Source organism: Nycticebus coucang, chromosome 6 (assembly GCF_027406575.1).
Source record: "Nycticebus coucang isolate mNycCou1 chromosome 6, mNycCou1.pri, whole genome shotgun sequence".
In the NCBI taxonomy this organism is placed as follows: Eukaryota; Metazoa; Chordata; class Mammalia; order Primates; family Lorisidae; genus Nycticebus; species Nycticebus coucang.
The window spans coordinates 19260713-19277112 of NC_069785.1; the positions used below are offsets into that span (position 1 = coordinate 19260713).

The window sequence follows — 16400 nt, forward strand, 5'->3', positions numbered from 1 at the left end:
TTAATGCCTCTGTATAGCTTGGAGTTCTTTTCATCTTTACCAAGAAAATATAAAATTTTAAAAAATGTTTTTGTAAGTTACTTGAGTTACTTCCCCTTTGCTACTTCAATGTGGTTATATAATTTATTTGAAATATGATTCAGTTCAGTTTCTTCTGTTTATATGAAGTTTTAGGGTTTTCTCTCCATCTCTGTTGTTTGTTTATTTTCTTAGGCTATGGTTCATCTATCCTAGGTTTTATTTTGCACAAATAAGCAGATCTCTGTTGTTTGTTTATTTTCTTAGGCTATGGTTCACCTATCCTAGGTTTATTTTTGCACAAATAAGCAGATACGTGCGTGTGTACATCTTTTTCTCCTTATTTGTTACACAAGCATATTCTACATAGTCTAGTCTAGATTGTGTTTGGTACTATAGATTTTTCATCTGACCTAGAATTCCATGATACATAAATTCATTGCAATCTTCATTTTTTTAGCTGGGTAGTATTAGTACTCCATTGTGTGGGTGTTCCATAGTTCCATAGTTCATTCAGCCACTCTCCTATGTATGGCATATAGGTTGTTTTCAGAGTTTTGCAGTTATAAACAGTACTGCAGTGACTAATTTTTTCTTTTTTGAGACAGAGTTTAACTGTGTCACCTTTGTTAGAGTTCTGTGGTGTCACAGCTCACAGCAACCTCCAACTCATGGGCTTAAGCGATTCTCTTGCCTCAGCCCCCCAAGTAGCTGGGACTACAGGTGCTCACCACAATGCCCAGCTATTTTTTATTGCAGTTGTCATTGTTGTCAAGCAGGCCTGGGCTGGGTTCAAACCCAGCAGTCCTGGTGTATGTGGCCGGCGCTTCAACCATTGAGCTACAGGCGCCGAGCCAGCAGTGACTAATTTTGTGCCTATAAATTTTTACATCATTGGAGTGTACTTTCAGGGTCTATTCCTAGAAATGGAATTGATGATGGGTTAAAAGGCAAGCAGAAACATAATTTTGTAAAATACTGTGCTTTCTATCAGTGACTGTGAGAGTGTTTCCCCAGAGCCTCTTCACACAGCTTGTCGTATATTTTAATTTTTGGCAATTTGCTAAGCACACAGTGGTATCTCTGTGTAGTTTCTCTTTATCTCCCTTTGTAAGTGAGGTTGAACATCTCATATTTAGTAATGGCCTAGTTTTTTACTTTTAAAACATTTTTTGAATTTTCTTTATGTCTTTTTATATTTTATATTAGGTTTGTGGTTTTTATCTCTCTATGGCTATATGTTAGGGATTTTAGCTCCTTAGCTAGGATATATGTTGTAGGTATTTTTTCCCTTTTTAAAGTTTGCCTTTTATGGTAGTTTTTGTTTCATTTTAGGGAGCGTTATGGAAAAGGTTTTTTTTTTTTTTTTTTTTGAGACAGATTCTCACTATGTCACCCTCTATAGAGTGCTGTGGTGTCACAGCTCACAGAAACCTCAAATTCTTGGGCTTAGCAATTCTCTTTCCTCAACTCCCAAGTAGCTGGGAGGACAGGGGCCTTCCACAACGCCTGGCTATTTTTTGTTGCCATTGTTGTTTTAGCTGGTTTGGGCCAGGTTTGAACCCACCAACCTTGGTGTACGTGGCCAGTGCCCTACGCACTGAACTATGGGTGCCACCCCCAGTCTTATTTTCTTGCCCATGGAAATTATTGTATCTTTTTCCTTAGAGGCACTGAAAATTTCTTTTAAGTCTTAACTTTTGACATTTTACCAGGATGTGTGCAGGTCAGTTTGTCCTGGCATCTATTAGGCCTTTTCAACATGTAGATTCAGATCTTTTATTTCTTTAAGGTTTTTTTTGTTAAATTGTTATATCTTCAGGGACTAGAACTATATATAAAGTGAGTATTCTTTTTCTATCCTTCATTTTAACCACTTTCTCTCTGATACTTTTTAACTTTTTATCTCATTTTTATTCTCATAATTGTTTCATTGACCCTTGCTAAGTTTTTTTTTTTTTCCAAGTTTTTTCTTTCTTAAGCATCTTACAACTCAGTCTTCATTTCTTTATTTCTTTATTTTTTTTTTGTGATTTTTTTGGCCGGGGCTGGGTTTGAACCCGCCACCTCCGGCATATGGGACTGGCGCCCTACTCCTTGAGCCACAGGCGCCGCCTCAGTCTTCATTTCTAGTAAGATTTTGTCTTTTTTTTCCTGGCTTGAATCAATTCTGTCTTCCTTGGTCTTTTTCTTTTGTTAGTTTCTGATTTAAGGTGTCCTCACCCAAATATCTCTAAATGCTTGTTTGAAAATATTTAATTCAGAGTATTTAGAATGTTGTGTTACATTTTTCTTGGGCTTCACAATTGGTTTTGGGGGGAAAAAATTTCCAGAAGTTGAATTGCTTAGGTTCTCTGGTTGGTGTGTGTGTGCATGTGTGTGAGTGAATGAGAGAGAGTGTGTGGGTATTCCATAGTTCTGTAGTTATTCACTCTCCTATGTATGACATATATAGTGTTTTCAGTTTTGCAGTTACAAACAGTGCTGCAGTGACTAAATTTGTGCCTATATATTTTTACATTGTTTCTGAAATAAATTTGCAAACTCAAGAATGAGAAGGTGCACTATTGTGTATTAAAAAGCTCTTATTTTGTGAGTTTACAATTGCAATGAGACAGAGAGTAAGAAAGTGAGTCTCTGTTGCCCAGGCTGGAATACAATAGTGTCTCTATAGAGCTTCCCTTAGCCTCCTGAAAACTCGGACTACAGGCATGTACCACTATGCCCAGCTGATTTTTCTTTTGTTTATTAAGAGACCAGGTATCACTGTATTACTCATGCTTGTCTCAAACTCCCTAGCCCCAAATAATTCTCCCATCCTGGCCTCCCAAAGTGCTAGGATTACAGGCATGAGCCACTGCACTGACCTTTGTTTTGTTTTTATGGTAGTTTTGTATAGTTTAAAACTGCCTAGGTATTTTTGTAGCTTGGGGTGGTTTACAAGATTCCTATTTCAAGAGCTCCCTCTTCTGGCCATTTAAGTATTGTGGTTTTAAAAAATTAAATTTAAAAAATTAAAATTTTTTTTAAGTTTCACAGGATCCGACATTTCATGTTTTGCTTTTTCTTTTCACTCCATGTTTCCACAGGATCTATCTTCATTTCCTTTCAACATTCTTTTCCCCTAAGCATTATCTTTCCTATGTCTTGCCTTTTAGAACACTTAGTATTCTCACACTTAGCATGGACTTTTTCTTTCTGCTTAAGTTTTAGATTAATCTTAGGTTATAGCTAGTTCCCATCTTTTCTCCTTCACAGTTTTTTCCAAACTTCCCTTACTCTTCATGAAAGCCTGTAATGGGAGGATGGGGAACAGTCTCCTGGGATTTGCTTATGTATTTTTCTACTTAGAGATAATTGGATGTTCTTGGTCTTCTGGTTGTACAAAGAGTGTGAGTTTTGTGAGATTTTATTGGGTTTTTTAATTATTTTTATTTTTTTGAGGATGTGCTAGGAATTTTAGACCAAAATTGCTCCTTGAGTTGGAGAATTTATTCTTAATTCTAAAGATCAGCAGATCTCTTACTGCTACTTAGTTATCACTTTGGCATAAATTGTAATTCTTTATTTAATAAAATGGATGCTGCTATTTTACTCTGTATTTTGGATAAAAGTGTTCTGTTTGTAGCATCCATTAGTTTGAAAGTGTCCGATAAAAAAATTTCAGATGTAAAATAAGTGACAGTTTCAAAAAGTACTTTCTGGTAGGATAGTCAGTGAAGACTTGTTAAATAATACACATGGGGGCGGCACCTGTGGCTCAGTCGGTAAGGCGCAGGCACCATATACCGAGGGTGGCGGGTTCAAACCCGGCCCCGGCTGAACTGCAACCAAAAAATAGCTGGGCGTTGTGGCAGGCGCCTGTAGTCCCAGCTGCTCGGGAGGCTGAGGCAAGAGAATCGCTTAAGCCCAGGAGTTGGAGGTTGCTGTGAGCTGTGTGATGCCATGGCATTCTACCGAGGGCCATAAAGTGAGACTCTGTCTCTACAAAAAAAAAATAATAATAATAATAATACACATGGACTAAAACTTTCCTTTTGTGTTCTTTTCCTTGTGCAACTAAATAAGTATAGTTATTTGATATCTGCTGTCTTTTAAGCTTGGTGTTTTCACATTAATTTAAAATAATTTTTTTTTTTTTTGTAGAGACAGAGTCTCACTGTACCGCCCTCAGATAGAGTGCCATGGCATCACACGGCTCACAGCAACCTCTAACTCTTGGGCTTAGGCGATTCTCTTGCCTCAGCCTCCCGAGCAGCCGGGACTACAGGCGCCCGCCACAACGCCCGGCTATTTTTTTGTTGCAGTTTGGCCGGGGCTGGGTTTGAACCCGCCACCCTCAGCATATGGGGCCGGCGCCCTACTCATTGAGCCACAGGCGCCACCAATTTAAAATAATTTTAACAGTCCTGTTTTTATTATGCTTAAATGTTTCATTGTGCTTGCCCTGAAACACGAGGGAAGCCCACATTAGTGTTCATATCCAGCATCTTAAAATCAGTTAGGTAAATATTAATAGTGGAACTTAGGGTTGATGGTTTTGAAGTAAGTTTGCAAACTCAAGAATAGGAAGGTATATTATTATGTATTGAAAAGCTCCTATTTTGTGAGTTTACCATTGTAATGATTTTGTTGTTGTTTTTACAGTTGGTGGTATCTTTACTTCTCTGCCTTTTGGACTGGATCATGGCCTTACCTCTAAAGACACTGCTCCAACCAGTTCATGCTACAGGAGCAGAAAATGATAAAACAGAAAAATCTGTCCTCAATTGCATCTATAAGGTAAATTTCCTTGCTATATTGTCTATTTGATAGCCAAGAGTCTTTAAGATGTAAAAACTAACAATTTCTTAGTATAATATTTTCATTGTTTTAGAGCTAGATATTTTCTAAGAATGTGATATAGCTTAGAGTACCTAAAGGTAATTTAAAAGCACTTCCTACAAGACACTGGTTTCATTGCTAAATTTTGAGAGGAGTCAAATTTTTGTTCAATATGAGAATGATTAGTGAAATTTTGCGTATTCTTTTTTAAAGGTCTTAAATTTTACCTTGATTGAAGAGCTAAGTTCTAAAATATTTAAAAATTTTGCCCTTGTGTTACCAGTTGACTTTTTGTTGTTGTTGTTTCAGGTTAATTGAGGGTACAATGAATTAGGTTACAGTGGATTCTTGCTTCTCCATTCTTGTGATACTTTATAAAGAAAAATTCATTCCAACTCTATCCAGGTTAATACAAAAGATATAAAGTCTCCATCTTTTTTATTTGTTTTTTGTTTTTTTTTGAGATGGAGTCTCACCATGACACCCTCGGTAGAGTGTTGTGGCGTCACAGCTCACAGCAACCTCAAATTCTTGGGCTTAAGCGATTCTTTTGCCTCAACCTTCTAAGTAGGTGGGACTACAGACACCTGCCACAACGCCCGGCTATTTTTTTGTTGTTGTAGTTATTGTTGTTTGGCAGGCCCGGGCCAGGTTAAATGTGGCCAGTGCCCTAGATGTTGAGCTACAGGCACAGAGCCAAGTCTCCATCTTTTTTAATGGCTGAATAGTATTCCATGGTATACACATACCACAGCTTGTTCATCTATTCCTGGATAGGTGGGTATTTAGGTTGTTTCTACATTTTGTTGATTGTAAATTGAACTGCAATAAATAGTCTACTGCAAATGTCCTTATGATAAAATGATTTTTTTTTCTTCTGAGTAATGCCTAGTAGTGAGATTACAGGATCAAATGGGAGATCTAATTTGAATTCTTTGAGATATTTAGCTTTGTTGGCTTATTTTTATTTAAAAGTAAAACTTGGCATTTTCTTTTCTCCTGTATTTTCAGGTTTTACATGGGTGTGTTTATGGAGCTCAGTGTTTTAGCAACCCAAGGTATTTTCCAATAAGCCTTTCTGATTTGGCCTCTGTAGATTATGATCCTTTTATGCATTTGGAAAGTCTAAAAGAGCCTGAACCTCTACACTCTCCTGATTCAGAACGATCTTCTAAACTCCAACCAGTAACAGAAGGTAAAATGAATTCTCTTCAGTACAGTATTGTTGCTTGGGTTCTCTCAAGGTATGATTTGAGGGCATGAATGGAAATAATGGAGAAAAGGAATAAGTCCTACTTTGTTTATCTAACCATGTATATTGTAGCACAAGTTCATTTTTAGCTTGAGAAATAACTTCATATACACAGTTACTGATATTTGATAATTTTATTTTATACATCATAGGATTTATATAGAATAAGAAATTTAGCTTTGAAATCTGACAAACCTGGTATTGAATTTTGACTCTTAATTGTTGAGCAATTATTTGTAAAAGGCAAATAATGATACTAGTTCTCACATAGGATTGTTTTGAGTAAGTAAAATAATATATTGAAAGCCCTTTGAGCAGTCTTTAGTAATAGTAAACACAATAACTTTTTTTAAAGCTACATGGTTTTTGCATTCAGAGTTTACTCTCCTGATGCAAGAAAAAGATACAAGCAAATAACATTGTGAGTATAAAAATAGAAGTATACGCAAGATACAGAGAGATCCCAGAGGAACTACCAGCAACTATCCCAGCAACTACCGAAGGGTAGATAAATGATTAAATTAGTATTAAAAGCACTTTTGACAATAGCATTTTATAGGAGCTAGCAAATTATGACCAATACCTGCCAACTATTTTTATTAGTAGTTTTATTGGGATTTAGCCATATTGTATCATTATGGCTGCTTTGGTGTAACAATACAGTCTTGAGTGGCAGTAAAGATCATGTGGCCCACAAAACCAAAAATACTTATTATCTGGCCCTTAACAGAAAAAGCTTACTGATTCCTTGTGTATTAGATTGATTTGATCAATTAACACAGACCAATCCTGAGGCTGTAGCAGTAGGCCAAGCAAGAGTTGCTGAAGGCCTAAACTAAGTTTTTTTAGTTAGTTACTGAAGAATGGTAGTAGGAATGGAAAGGAAGAAGAGAGTTGAGAAATATTTAGGAAGTAAAGTCAATAAGCTTTTGTAATAGGTGAGAATCTAAAGGAGGTTTCTCACTGGTTAGATTCCGACTTGGGGATGGGTTAGATTTTCTTCAAACTAAGAGTGAGAATATTAGAGAAAGTACAGATTTTGAATGGAAAATGAGTAGGGCAGTTGGAAATAGTTTAGATTGAGGGGACTTTTGGACATTTATGTGAAGATATCCAGTGTGTAATTAGTTGTATATACAGATTTAGATCTTAAAGAGGTCTTTGTTAGGAATATGTGTTTACATATATTGGTTCTGAGAAAGAAAAAGTTGAAAAGGAAGGAAAAGCAAGAGAGAATGTAATTTCTCAGAAACCAAGATAGGAAAAAGCTTCCAGGTTTGATATAGAGGTCAAGTATAAAGGGACTGACAAAGATGTCTGTGTTAGTTTCAGCAGAGAAGTAGTAGGTAGAAGCAGATTGCTGTGGGTTGAGGAACAAGCAGAAAATAGGGAGTAGAGTCGTCCAATGGATGGTGCTCTTTAAAGAAGCTTGACTGTGTTTTCATTTTTGTTTTTTAAGACAAAGTCTCACTCTTGTCGCCCTGCGTAAAGCGCTGTGGCATTATCATAGCTCACAGCAACCTCAATCTCTTGGTCTTAAAGATCCTCTTGCCTCAGCCTCCCAAGTAGCTGGGACTACACGTGTGTGCCACCATGCCTGGATAATCTTTCTATTTTTAGTAGAGACAGGATCTCACTCTTGCTCAGGCTGGTCTCAAATTCCTGAGCTCAAGCAATCCTGCTTTAGCCTCCCAGAGGGCTAGGAATTATAGGTATGAGCCACCATGCCCAGCCCCTTGACTGTGTTTAAAAGAGAAAAAAAAGGAAATAAAGAAAAAAGGCAATATAACAGGTAAGCTAAAGGAGGATTCCAAGATAAGGAGCTTTAAGGATAGAGAGAGTTGAACTTATTTATAAGCTGAGAAGGAAGTAAGTGAGAGGGGTAAAGTGAAGTCCCAGAGAGGAGGAGCTGGAAAGCAGAGGTGCTAAGATTAGCCCTTCTTTTTGACCATCAGAAGAGGAAGATTCAAGGTATTAAGTAATTGAGAAATTTGGCAGAAGTTCTTGAGGGCTCAGTTCAAAACAGAAACCACAAAGTTTTGTTTGCACCAACCAACACTAAGATGAGTATGGCAGAAATACAAGGGAACTATAGATTACAGAATGTTAGTTTAGCTGTGGAACCTAACCTTGGTAATGATTGAACTTACCTTGGTACGGTCAGGAAGTAGCAATAAATTGGAAGAAAATAGAGTAATCTGAGAGTCAGAAAGTAGATGTTTTTGATAATAAATTAAAGCAATTGTTTTCAGCTTTGGCTGGACATTGGAATACTGATTCTGTATCCTGTCTGTAGAGATTTTTATATATTCATTTGGGATTATTTGGGTTTATAAAAGCTCTGCTTGTGACTAATATGTAGCCACCATTGAGAACCCCTGAAAGCATCAATATATTAGGACAATAGTTTTTAGAACAATTTAGGTGGCAAAACCTCTTTCAGGAAATTTTGTAAAGAAGCCTTGTTTATAAAACTTACAGGTAAGAGTTTCAGCATGGTAGAGGCCTGGGATCCTACAGACTTCTTTCGTGTTCAAGGGCCCTTCCCAAGGACTCTACAAATTCTGATTGGGAAATCACTGTACATTAGGAAGTGGTCAAAGGGTAGACTGTTAAGGAAAAGTTTCATTTTTTACAGGAAGACTAGTAACAAATGAATGAAACATCTAGGATGTGACCACGATAATGGATTGATGGCATACAATGAAAGTGAAGATAGGACAGAGGTCAAGAAAGTGGGGCTGAAGTTTTAGGTTGACCATAAGATACAAATGGTTTATCTAGAACACCAATACATAGGTGAAATAGGAATATAAGATTCAAATTGTTGCTTAGATATAAAAGAGGCTAAGCAGTATAATATGTCAAAAAAATTAGATAATTTATATAGACAACTTAAAATTATCTCTTATTTGGCATAGTAAAATAGAGTGCTTATTTTACTTAACACAGTTGCATGAAAGTATTAGTTGCTCTTTGCATGTTTGAGGTATAATATAATAAAGTTTTGATTCAAGATATTATAGTATTTCTTGAATAGAGTAATACATAGTGTTTACTTATGTAAAAGAAAGTTTTAATTTTGTATTTCATATAAAATTTACTGTACCAGTATCAGTCACTATAAAAGAAGCAAAGGAGAAGATGTAAATAGATGAGCTTAATATTGACACCAAATACTGAACAATAGTAATACTATTCTCTGAATATAGTATTTTATTTCCTTTGGCTTGCCTTAAAGATGGTAAGGACCAGGTGAATGCAAAACCTTTTAGTGAATGCAAAACCTTTTAGGAATAGCTATGAGATAACAGCAGGTGATTTTTTGGTCTGTAGTGACTATGTGCTGTGGGAGTTTTTTAATGTGGTGAAAATGATCATTGTACCCTTGTCTAAGGCATGCTTCATCATCTTCAAGTACTTTTTTGGCCAAAGAATTCTAAACATAGCGTCTCTAATAAGCTCAGTATTGGATTCAACAAGTCTGATTTGAGAACTGTTGGCAGGAGTAGTTGTAATTATTAAATTTACTAAAGAATAACGCAAGGTAGTGAAGTTGGCTTTTAGTCAAATGGCAGTAGTCTTATTAGCAAAAAGTCATCATTTGCTGGGTCAGAGTGAAAAGAGGCTCCAAAGGATTCATTCTGTCCTAATTATAGTCTCATATATACATATTATGCAAAGCTAATATTTAAAGCATTTGCCAAAATTAACTTTCTCTGCATGCTCTATTACAGTACAATGAATTGCAGCAGCTTTTTATGTCTTGCTGCTTTTGTATGACATAATAATCTGTAATTACGGGTTTGCTGCAAATGTTGTAGGGTTTGTTTAATCTGACAATCTGAAAAGACAACCCTGAATAGACTTATTTAAATGAATGCTAGTTACACAAAACCTAAGAAGCATCGATATCTTCATTTTGCATTTTCTTACTCGGCTGGTTATTTTAGAATTTCATTTTGATTTTTTAAATTAGAGAATTTTGTATCTTTATATGCTAGTAGATAAGTAGAAGAGAGAGATGTATGTTTTACAGCTAAAAATTTGGACCATTTCTGTCATATACCCTGAATTTAGAAAAATAAGTTAAGAAGTTGTTTTTACTTACATCTGAAATCTTAATTTATTCTTTCCACGTTTTCAGTGTTAATTATGACATATTTGTGATCAAATCCCATGATCTCTCCCTTTGGGAAGAGGACGTATGGGATGTACTACTACCAGTGCTTGGATTTTTATGTTTTAGGGAAAGAGCTGGCTCTGTATTGGGGTTTATTAATAACCAAGTTTGAAAAAGGAACTCAGAGGACCTGTGACTTATAGTGCTCTCGAAAGTGAATGTTCTATATTGTCTTTGTCATATCCAGCTTTGTATATGATTTTTTAATTTACCTTTACAAATAAGTATATTTTTTCTTACTGAAAGAAATGTAGATTTTTTTCTTGACAGAAGAACTGGATTTTAAGGAGTTTTATATAATGTTTAAGTGATCACAGAGCAAGCCAAAGTCAGGGATTCCTTTCTTTTCTGTGGTTGTTTTTCTTTTTTATTTTTTTGACACAGAGTCTGACTATGTCGCCCTCGGTAGAGTGCTGTGGCGTCACAGCTCACAGCAACCTCAAACTCTTGGGCTTAAGCGATTCTCTTGCCTCAGCCTCCAAGTAGCTGGGACTACAGGCGCCTGCCACAATGCTGGCTATTTTTTGTTTGCAGTTGTCATTGTTGTTTAAAGGCCCTGGCCAGGCTCAAACCCGCCAGCTACGGTGTATGTGGCCGCTGTCCTACTCACTGAGCTACAGGCACCAAGCCAGTGATTGTTTTTCTTTAATCATCAGAAATCATTTTTCTTTTCCCTTCATCAGAAAGTAAACTTCTTTGCTCTGCAAGGAACATTCACCACTTAGACTAAGTCAGCTATTTAAGTATATCATTAAAAAGGAAGAAAGGCAGAGTAAAGAACAGAAAAATTTTTTTCCAACTTCAAGATTTTAAAAATCATTAGTTGTCTTTTTTCTTTGCCATTTAAAATGTGATTTAATCTTATCTAAGTGAGCTTTTCCAATTGATCTTTGTCTTTTTAATTAGTAATTTATGCTAAATAATACTTTTTTGAGGTTCTTACACACAGAAAAAATAAATTTTGAAATCATTCTTTTCATTTGACACAAAAAGGCAGTTTAACAAAAGAGAAAAATATGGATTGTCGTAAAGGGGAAAGTAACACTGAGCTGGGACAGGAAAGACCAGTCCTAATGTGTATGTTCTCCTGTGGCAGGCAAATCACTTCACTTCGTGAGCCCATTCATCCTCATACACAAAATGAGGAGTACTAACTGGATTATCCCCTTGTAGTGTGAACATTCATTATATTCTAAGTTGTAATTAGACAAGGGAAAGTAGACACTAGATTCAAGTACCCTCTTTGTTTCTCATTATCAAGTGACACACACCGTTTTACTTTGCTTACATTCTTGGAAATGGTGGGTTAAGGTTTATCATTTAGTGTTAATTTCTAGTGTTGAATGGCTCATTCTCAGAGCGACCCATAAACATCATTTTTAAAATGTTGATACAATTGAAACTTTTTAAGTAAACAAAGAAATGTTTATATGCATGTATTTACATGTCTGTAGTTATAACTTGATTGGTTGTGGAAGATTAAAATTGTGATACTCAGTGATGTTTTAATATCAGCCTAACCTCAAAGAAAACTGTTGGGAAAGCTATTATTGGTATTAACAGCATGGGAGCTGGTTGGTTACTTACTCTTTTCCTGTACCCAGTAGTATTGGTTCTGAATCTTGAGGGCCATAGTCTTGAAACTACAACACTGTTCTTCATTCTTACCTCTTTAAATAGTCATGCCAGCGGTGTACAAGCTAGTCTGCTTTTTAAAAAGTTGGATTTATTGGGCGGCGCCTGTGGCTCAGTCGGTAGGGCGCCGGCCCCATATACCGAGGGTGGCGGGTTCAAACCCGGCCCCTGCCAAACTGCAACCAAAAAATAGCCGGGAATTGTGGCGAGTACCTGTGGTCCCAGCTGCTCGGGAGGCTGAGGCAAGAGAATCGCTTAAGCCCAGGAGTTGGAGGTTGCTGTGAGCTGTGTGAGGCCACGGCACTCTACCGAGGGCCATAAAGTGAGACTCTGTCTCTACAAAAAAAAAAAAAAAAAAAAAAAAGTTGGATTTATTGAAGTATTGTGTTTTTTTTGTTTTTTTATTAAATCATAGCTGTGTACATTAATGTGATCATGGGGCATCATACACTAGTTTCATAGACCGTTTGACACATTTTCATCACACTGGTTAACATAGCCTTCCTGGCATTTTCTTAGTTATTGTGCTAAGACATTTACATTCCACATTTACTAAATTATCCTTTTTGTGGAGGAATTTTTCTATATTGATTATGTTGGTGTTACACAATTGTACTACCATTACCAAAATTCATCAAACTACACATTTAAAATTGGGGAAATTTATTATATGTAAATCAGGGCATTCTTAAATCTGTATTTATTCTTAAAAATCCATATTTTTTTCTGGCAGCTAGGCTCTAAAATTCTTAACTAATTAATTTTCAGATACTATAAATAATACTCAGAAAAGATCACTCTATGACTGTGGTAGAACAATACAGAAAAACAATCACTGTGTCATTATATCTAAAACTAAGTAGAATGTTGTGGCTATACAGACACACTCTCACACACACAACTAAACATTCTCATCTAATGTGAATGACTACTGCTTCTTTACCAATGACAATGTTCCTTATTCCTCTTACATGAAAAATATCAAGATAACCTATCAATATTTGTCCTTACTTCTCAGTCCAGAGCTAGCTTTCCTATCAGTCCTCCTTAGAAACATTCTGGCATTAATAGTTGACTTTAACAAGCTATTGGTCTCTTTTCCTTCCTCCTTTTACTCTTTCTGTGTGCTCTGTCATCCTTCTCTCTTTCCCTCCCTTTTCCTTCTTCAGATTCTGACATTAGGCATCTTGTCTTTCTAGGCCTCTTAAACTACTGTGTTCTTTAGTTTTCTCTTTTAACTGTTCCTTATGATTTTTTAAGTTACTCATATGGATATGCTTCTTAACTGTTTACTTTCCCTAATGTGCTTAAGGAAGGAAAAAAAAACTGCATACAACTAACTGCTAGACTACATCACACTGACCCTGAAGAATGTTTTAGAGGCTCAGCACCTGTAGCACAGGGGTTATGGTGCTAGCCACATACACCGAAGTTGGCGGGTTCGAACCTGGCCCAGGCCAGCTAACCAACAATGACAACTGCAACAAAAAATAGCTGGGTGTTGTGGTGGACACCTGTAGTCCCAGCGACTTGGGAGGCTGAGGCAAGAGAATCGCTTAAGCCCAAGAGTTTGAGGTTGCTGTGAGCCGTGATGCAACGGCACTCTACCAAGGGCAACATAGTGAGACTCTTGTCTCAAAAAAAAAGAATATTTTAGAAAAACATAAATAAACGGCCTTATCAAATATTTTTAAAATAAAATTTCCTTGGTATATATAGGTAATGGCCAAACTGACTTGCTGTTTAAACTGATAGTGATTCCTAAAGTTAAGTTGGAATGTCACTTTTTTTCCTGAAATACTCCCATTCATTAGTAAAAGCCAGAATTAAACGACATTTAAATCATGCTGCAAACTACGTCTCTGAATCTGGAATCTTATTTACAAGATAGAAACTTATCCATTGGATAGATTTTATGGCGTTTTAATCTGTGTGTTTATGGATTTCATGTGATTAATTTATAAATACTTTTGATTCTTTGAAAGTGATATACACTTAAAGACTTTTGTTTAAATTATGGATCCATTAGCAAAAATTTCAAAAATAGCTTCTAAAATAAAACTTCATCAAAGAATAGTTTTCTTCCCTTTTCTCTTTTACCATCATTCCTAAAATACAGAATCTAAATTGGAAATACTAATATTTGCTCAAATGTTTGATTATGATTTTTTGTTTTTTGTCTAATGTTTCATTGATTTATGACTTCCTAGGAGGCAACAGTGTTCCCACTGGTTTGTACTTTTTATTTCCAGTGAAAACTCAAATGCAACAAGGATTAATCTCTATAGCAGCCCGCACTGTTATTACACATCTGGTAAATCACTTGGGCCATTATCCAATGAGTGGTGGTCCTGCTATGTTAACAAGTCAGGTGTGTGAAAATCATGACAATCATTACAGTGAAAGTACTGAACTTTCTCCGGAACTCTTTGAGAGTCCAAATATCCAGTTCTTTGTGTTAAACAATACAACCTTAGTTTCCTGTATCCAGATCAGATCCGAAGAGAATATGCCTGGAGGAGGTTTATCTGCTGGCCTTGCATCAGCCAATTCAAACGTCAGAATCATAGTACGTGATCTCTCTGGGAAATATTCGTGGGATTCCGCCATACTGTATGGACCACCTCCTGTAAGTGGCTCGTCAGAACCTACGTCTTTCATACTTTCATTATCTCACCAAGAGAAGCCAGAAGAGCCTCCACCATCTAATGAGTGCTTAGAAGATATGATAGCAAAAGATGGACTTGCCCTCCAGTTTAAAAGATTTAGAGAAACCGTACCAACGTGGGATACAATAAGAGATGAAGAAGATGCTCTTGATGAGCTATTGCAGTATTTGGGTGTTACTAGTCCTGAATGCTTACAGAGAACTGGAATCTCCCTTAATATTCCGGCTCCACAACCTGTATGCATTTCTGAAAAACAGGAAAATGATGTTATTAATGCTATCCTTAAGCAATATACAGAAGAAAAAGAATTTGTTGAGAAGCACTTTAATGACTTAAACATGAAAGCTGTGGAACAAGATGAACCGACACCTCAAAAACCTCAGTCAGCATTTTATTACTGCAGATTGCTGCTTAGTATATTGGGAATGAATTCCTGGGACAAACGGTAAGCATAAAAGAAATGTTTCCTTTTCTTAAAAGTTTCGTCTTAATCTTCTTTTGATCAAGTATTTTAGTCTCTGCTTTTTTCCTCACTAATTATTTTCAGGGTGCAGGGGAAGGGGAGGACACAGAGTCTTGCTCTTTTGCCCAGGCTGGAGTGCAGTGGCACATTGCATCCTCCAAATCCTGGGCTCCAGCAGTCCTCCTGCTTTAGCCTCCTGAGTAGCTGGGATTACCTGTATGCACCACCACACCTGGCTAATCTATCTTATTTTTTGTAGTCTTACTGTTTCTCAGGCTGATCTTGAATTCCTAGCCTTAGGTAATCCTCCTGCTTTAGGCCTGAGCCACCATGCCCCGCCTCCTCACTAAATTTTATCTACCATTAGTAGGCTGATTTATTTATTTATTTATTTCTCCCCCTCCTTTCCCCCTCCCCTCCTTCTCTACCTCCCTTTATTCTTTCCTTCCTCCCTCTCTCTTTCTCTCATTCTTTCTTTTCATTTTGCTAAGTTGTGTTGGGATTCAAAGGAATATAAAATAATTTAATCTAGTAAATTATTAACATTTCTGTAATGACTACTAGAGCTGTCTGACTTAGGAATTATAGTTCATATGATCAAGAAAAGATCTTATCGGCTTGGCACCTGTGGCTGAAGCGGCTAAGGCGCCAGCCACATACACCAGAGTTGGTGAGTTCAAATCCAGCCCAGGCCTGCCAAACAACAATGACAAGTACAATCAAAAAATAGCCAGGCGTTGTGGCGGGCACCTATAGTCCCAGCTACGTAGGAGGCTGAGGCAAGAGAATTGCTTAAGCCCAGGAGTTGGAGGTTGCTGTGAGCTGTGATGCCACAGCACTCTACCTAAGGCGACAGCTTGAGGCTCTCTGTCTCCAAAAAAAAAAGATCTTATTTTCTCCACTTTCACATAAGCTTAACAACTTTCGACCAGCTGTAATATGATCATTTCTGGTTTGAAGCAGGGAAATTAACTTAAGATTCAGGATCAGTCAAAAAGAATCATTTTTTTTTTTTTACTATTTTATTTTCTTACGCATATTATAAAACCTTATTAAAACTTTATAAAATAGGCCAGGCACACTGGCTCTATGGGAGGCTGAGGCAGGAGGATCATTTGAGCTCAGGAGGCTGAGACCAGCCTGAACAAGAGTGAGACCCCATCTCTACTAAAAACAGAAAAAAATAAGCTGAGTGTAGTTGTGGACACCTGTAGTCACACCGACTTGGGAGGCTGAGGCAAGAGAATGGCTTGAACATGTATTCTATTTTCTTTTGCTATAGAATCATCTATATATTGTCTCTTGGGAAAAATTAAGTTGAGAAAATATATTTTGCCACATTTATTTCATCAAAAT

At 36.7% G+C, this 16400-nt stretch overlaps 1 protein-coding gene across 6 annotated transcripts in view; it reads left to right on the forward strand.

Moving 5' to 3' along the window:
* RALGAPA1 (Ral GTPase activating protein catalytic subunit alpha 1) overlaps nucleotides 1–16400 on the forward strand; it is a 222720-nt gene that overhangs the window by 134363 nt on the left and 71957 nt on the right. For 5 of the 6 annotated variants that reach the window (XM_053593957.1, XM_053593958.1, XM_053593959.1 and 2 more), the window contains 3 exons: nucleotides 4666–4800; nucleotides 5854–6037; nucleotides 14165–15026. In XM_053593957.1, the coding sequence (XP_053449932.1) occupies nucleotides 4666–4800; nucleotides 5854–6037; nucleotides 14165–15026 (1181 nt within the window). Of the gene's footprint in view, nucleotides 1–4665; nucleotides 4801–5853; nucleotides 6038–14122; nucleotides 15027–16400 lie in introns of all 6 variants that reach the window. The other variant, XM_053593955.1, reaches the window with a different exon arrangement.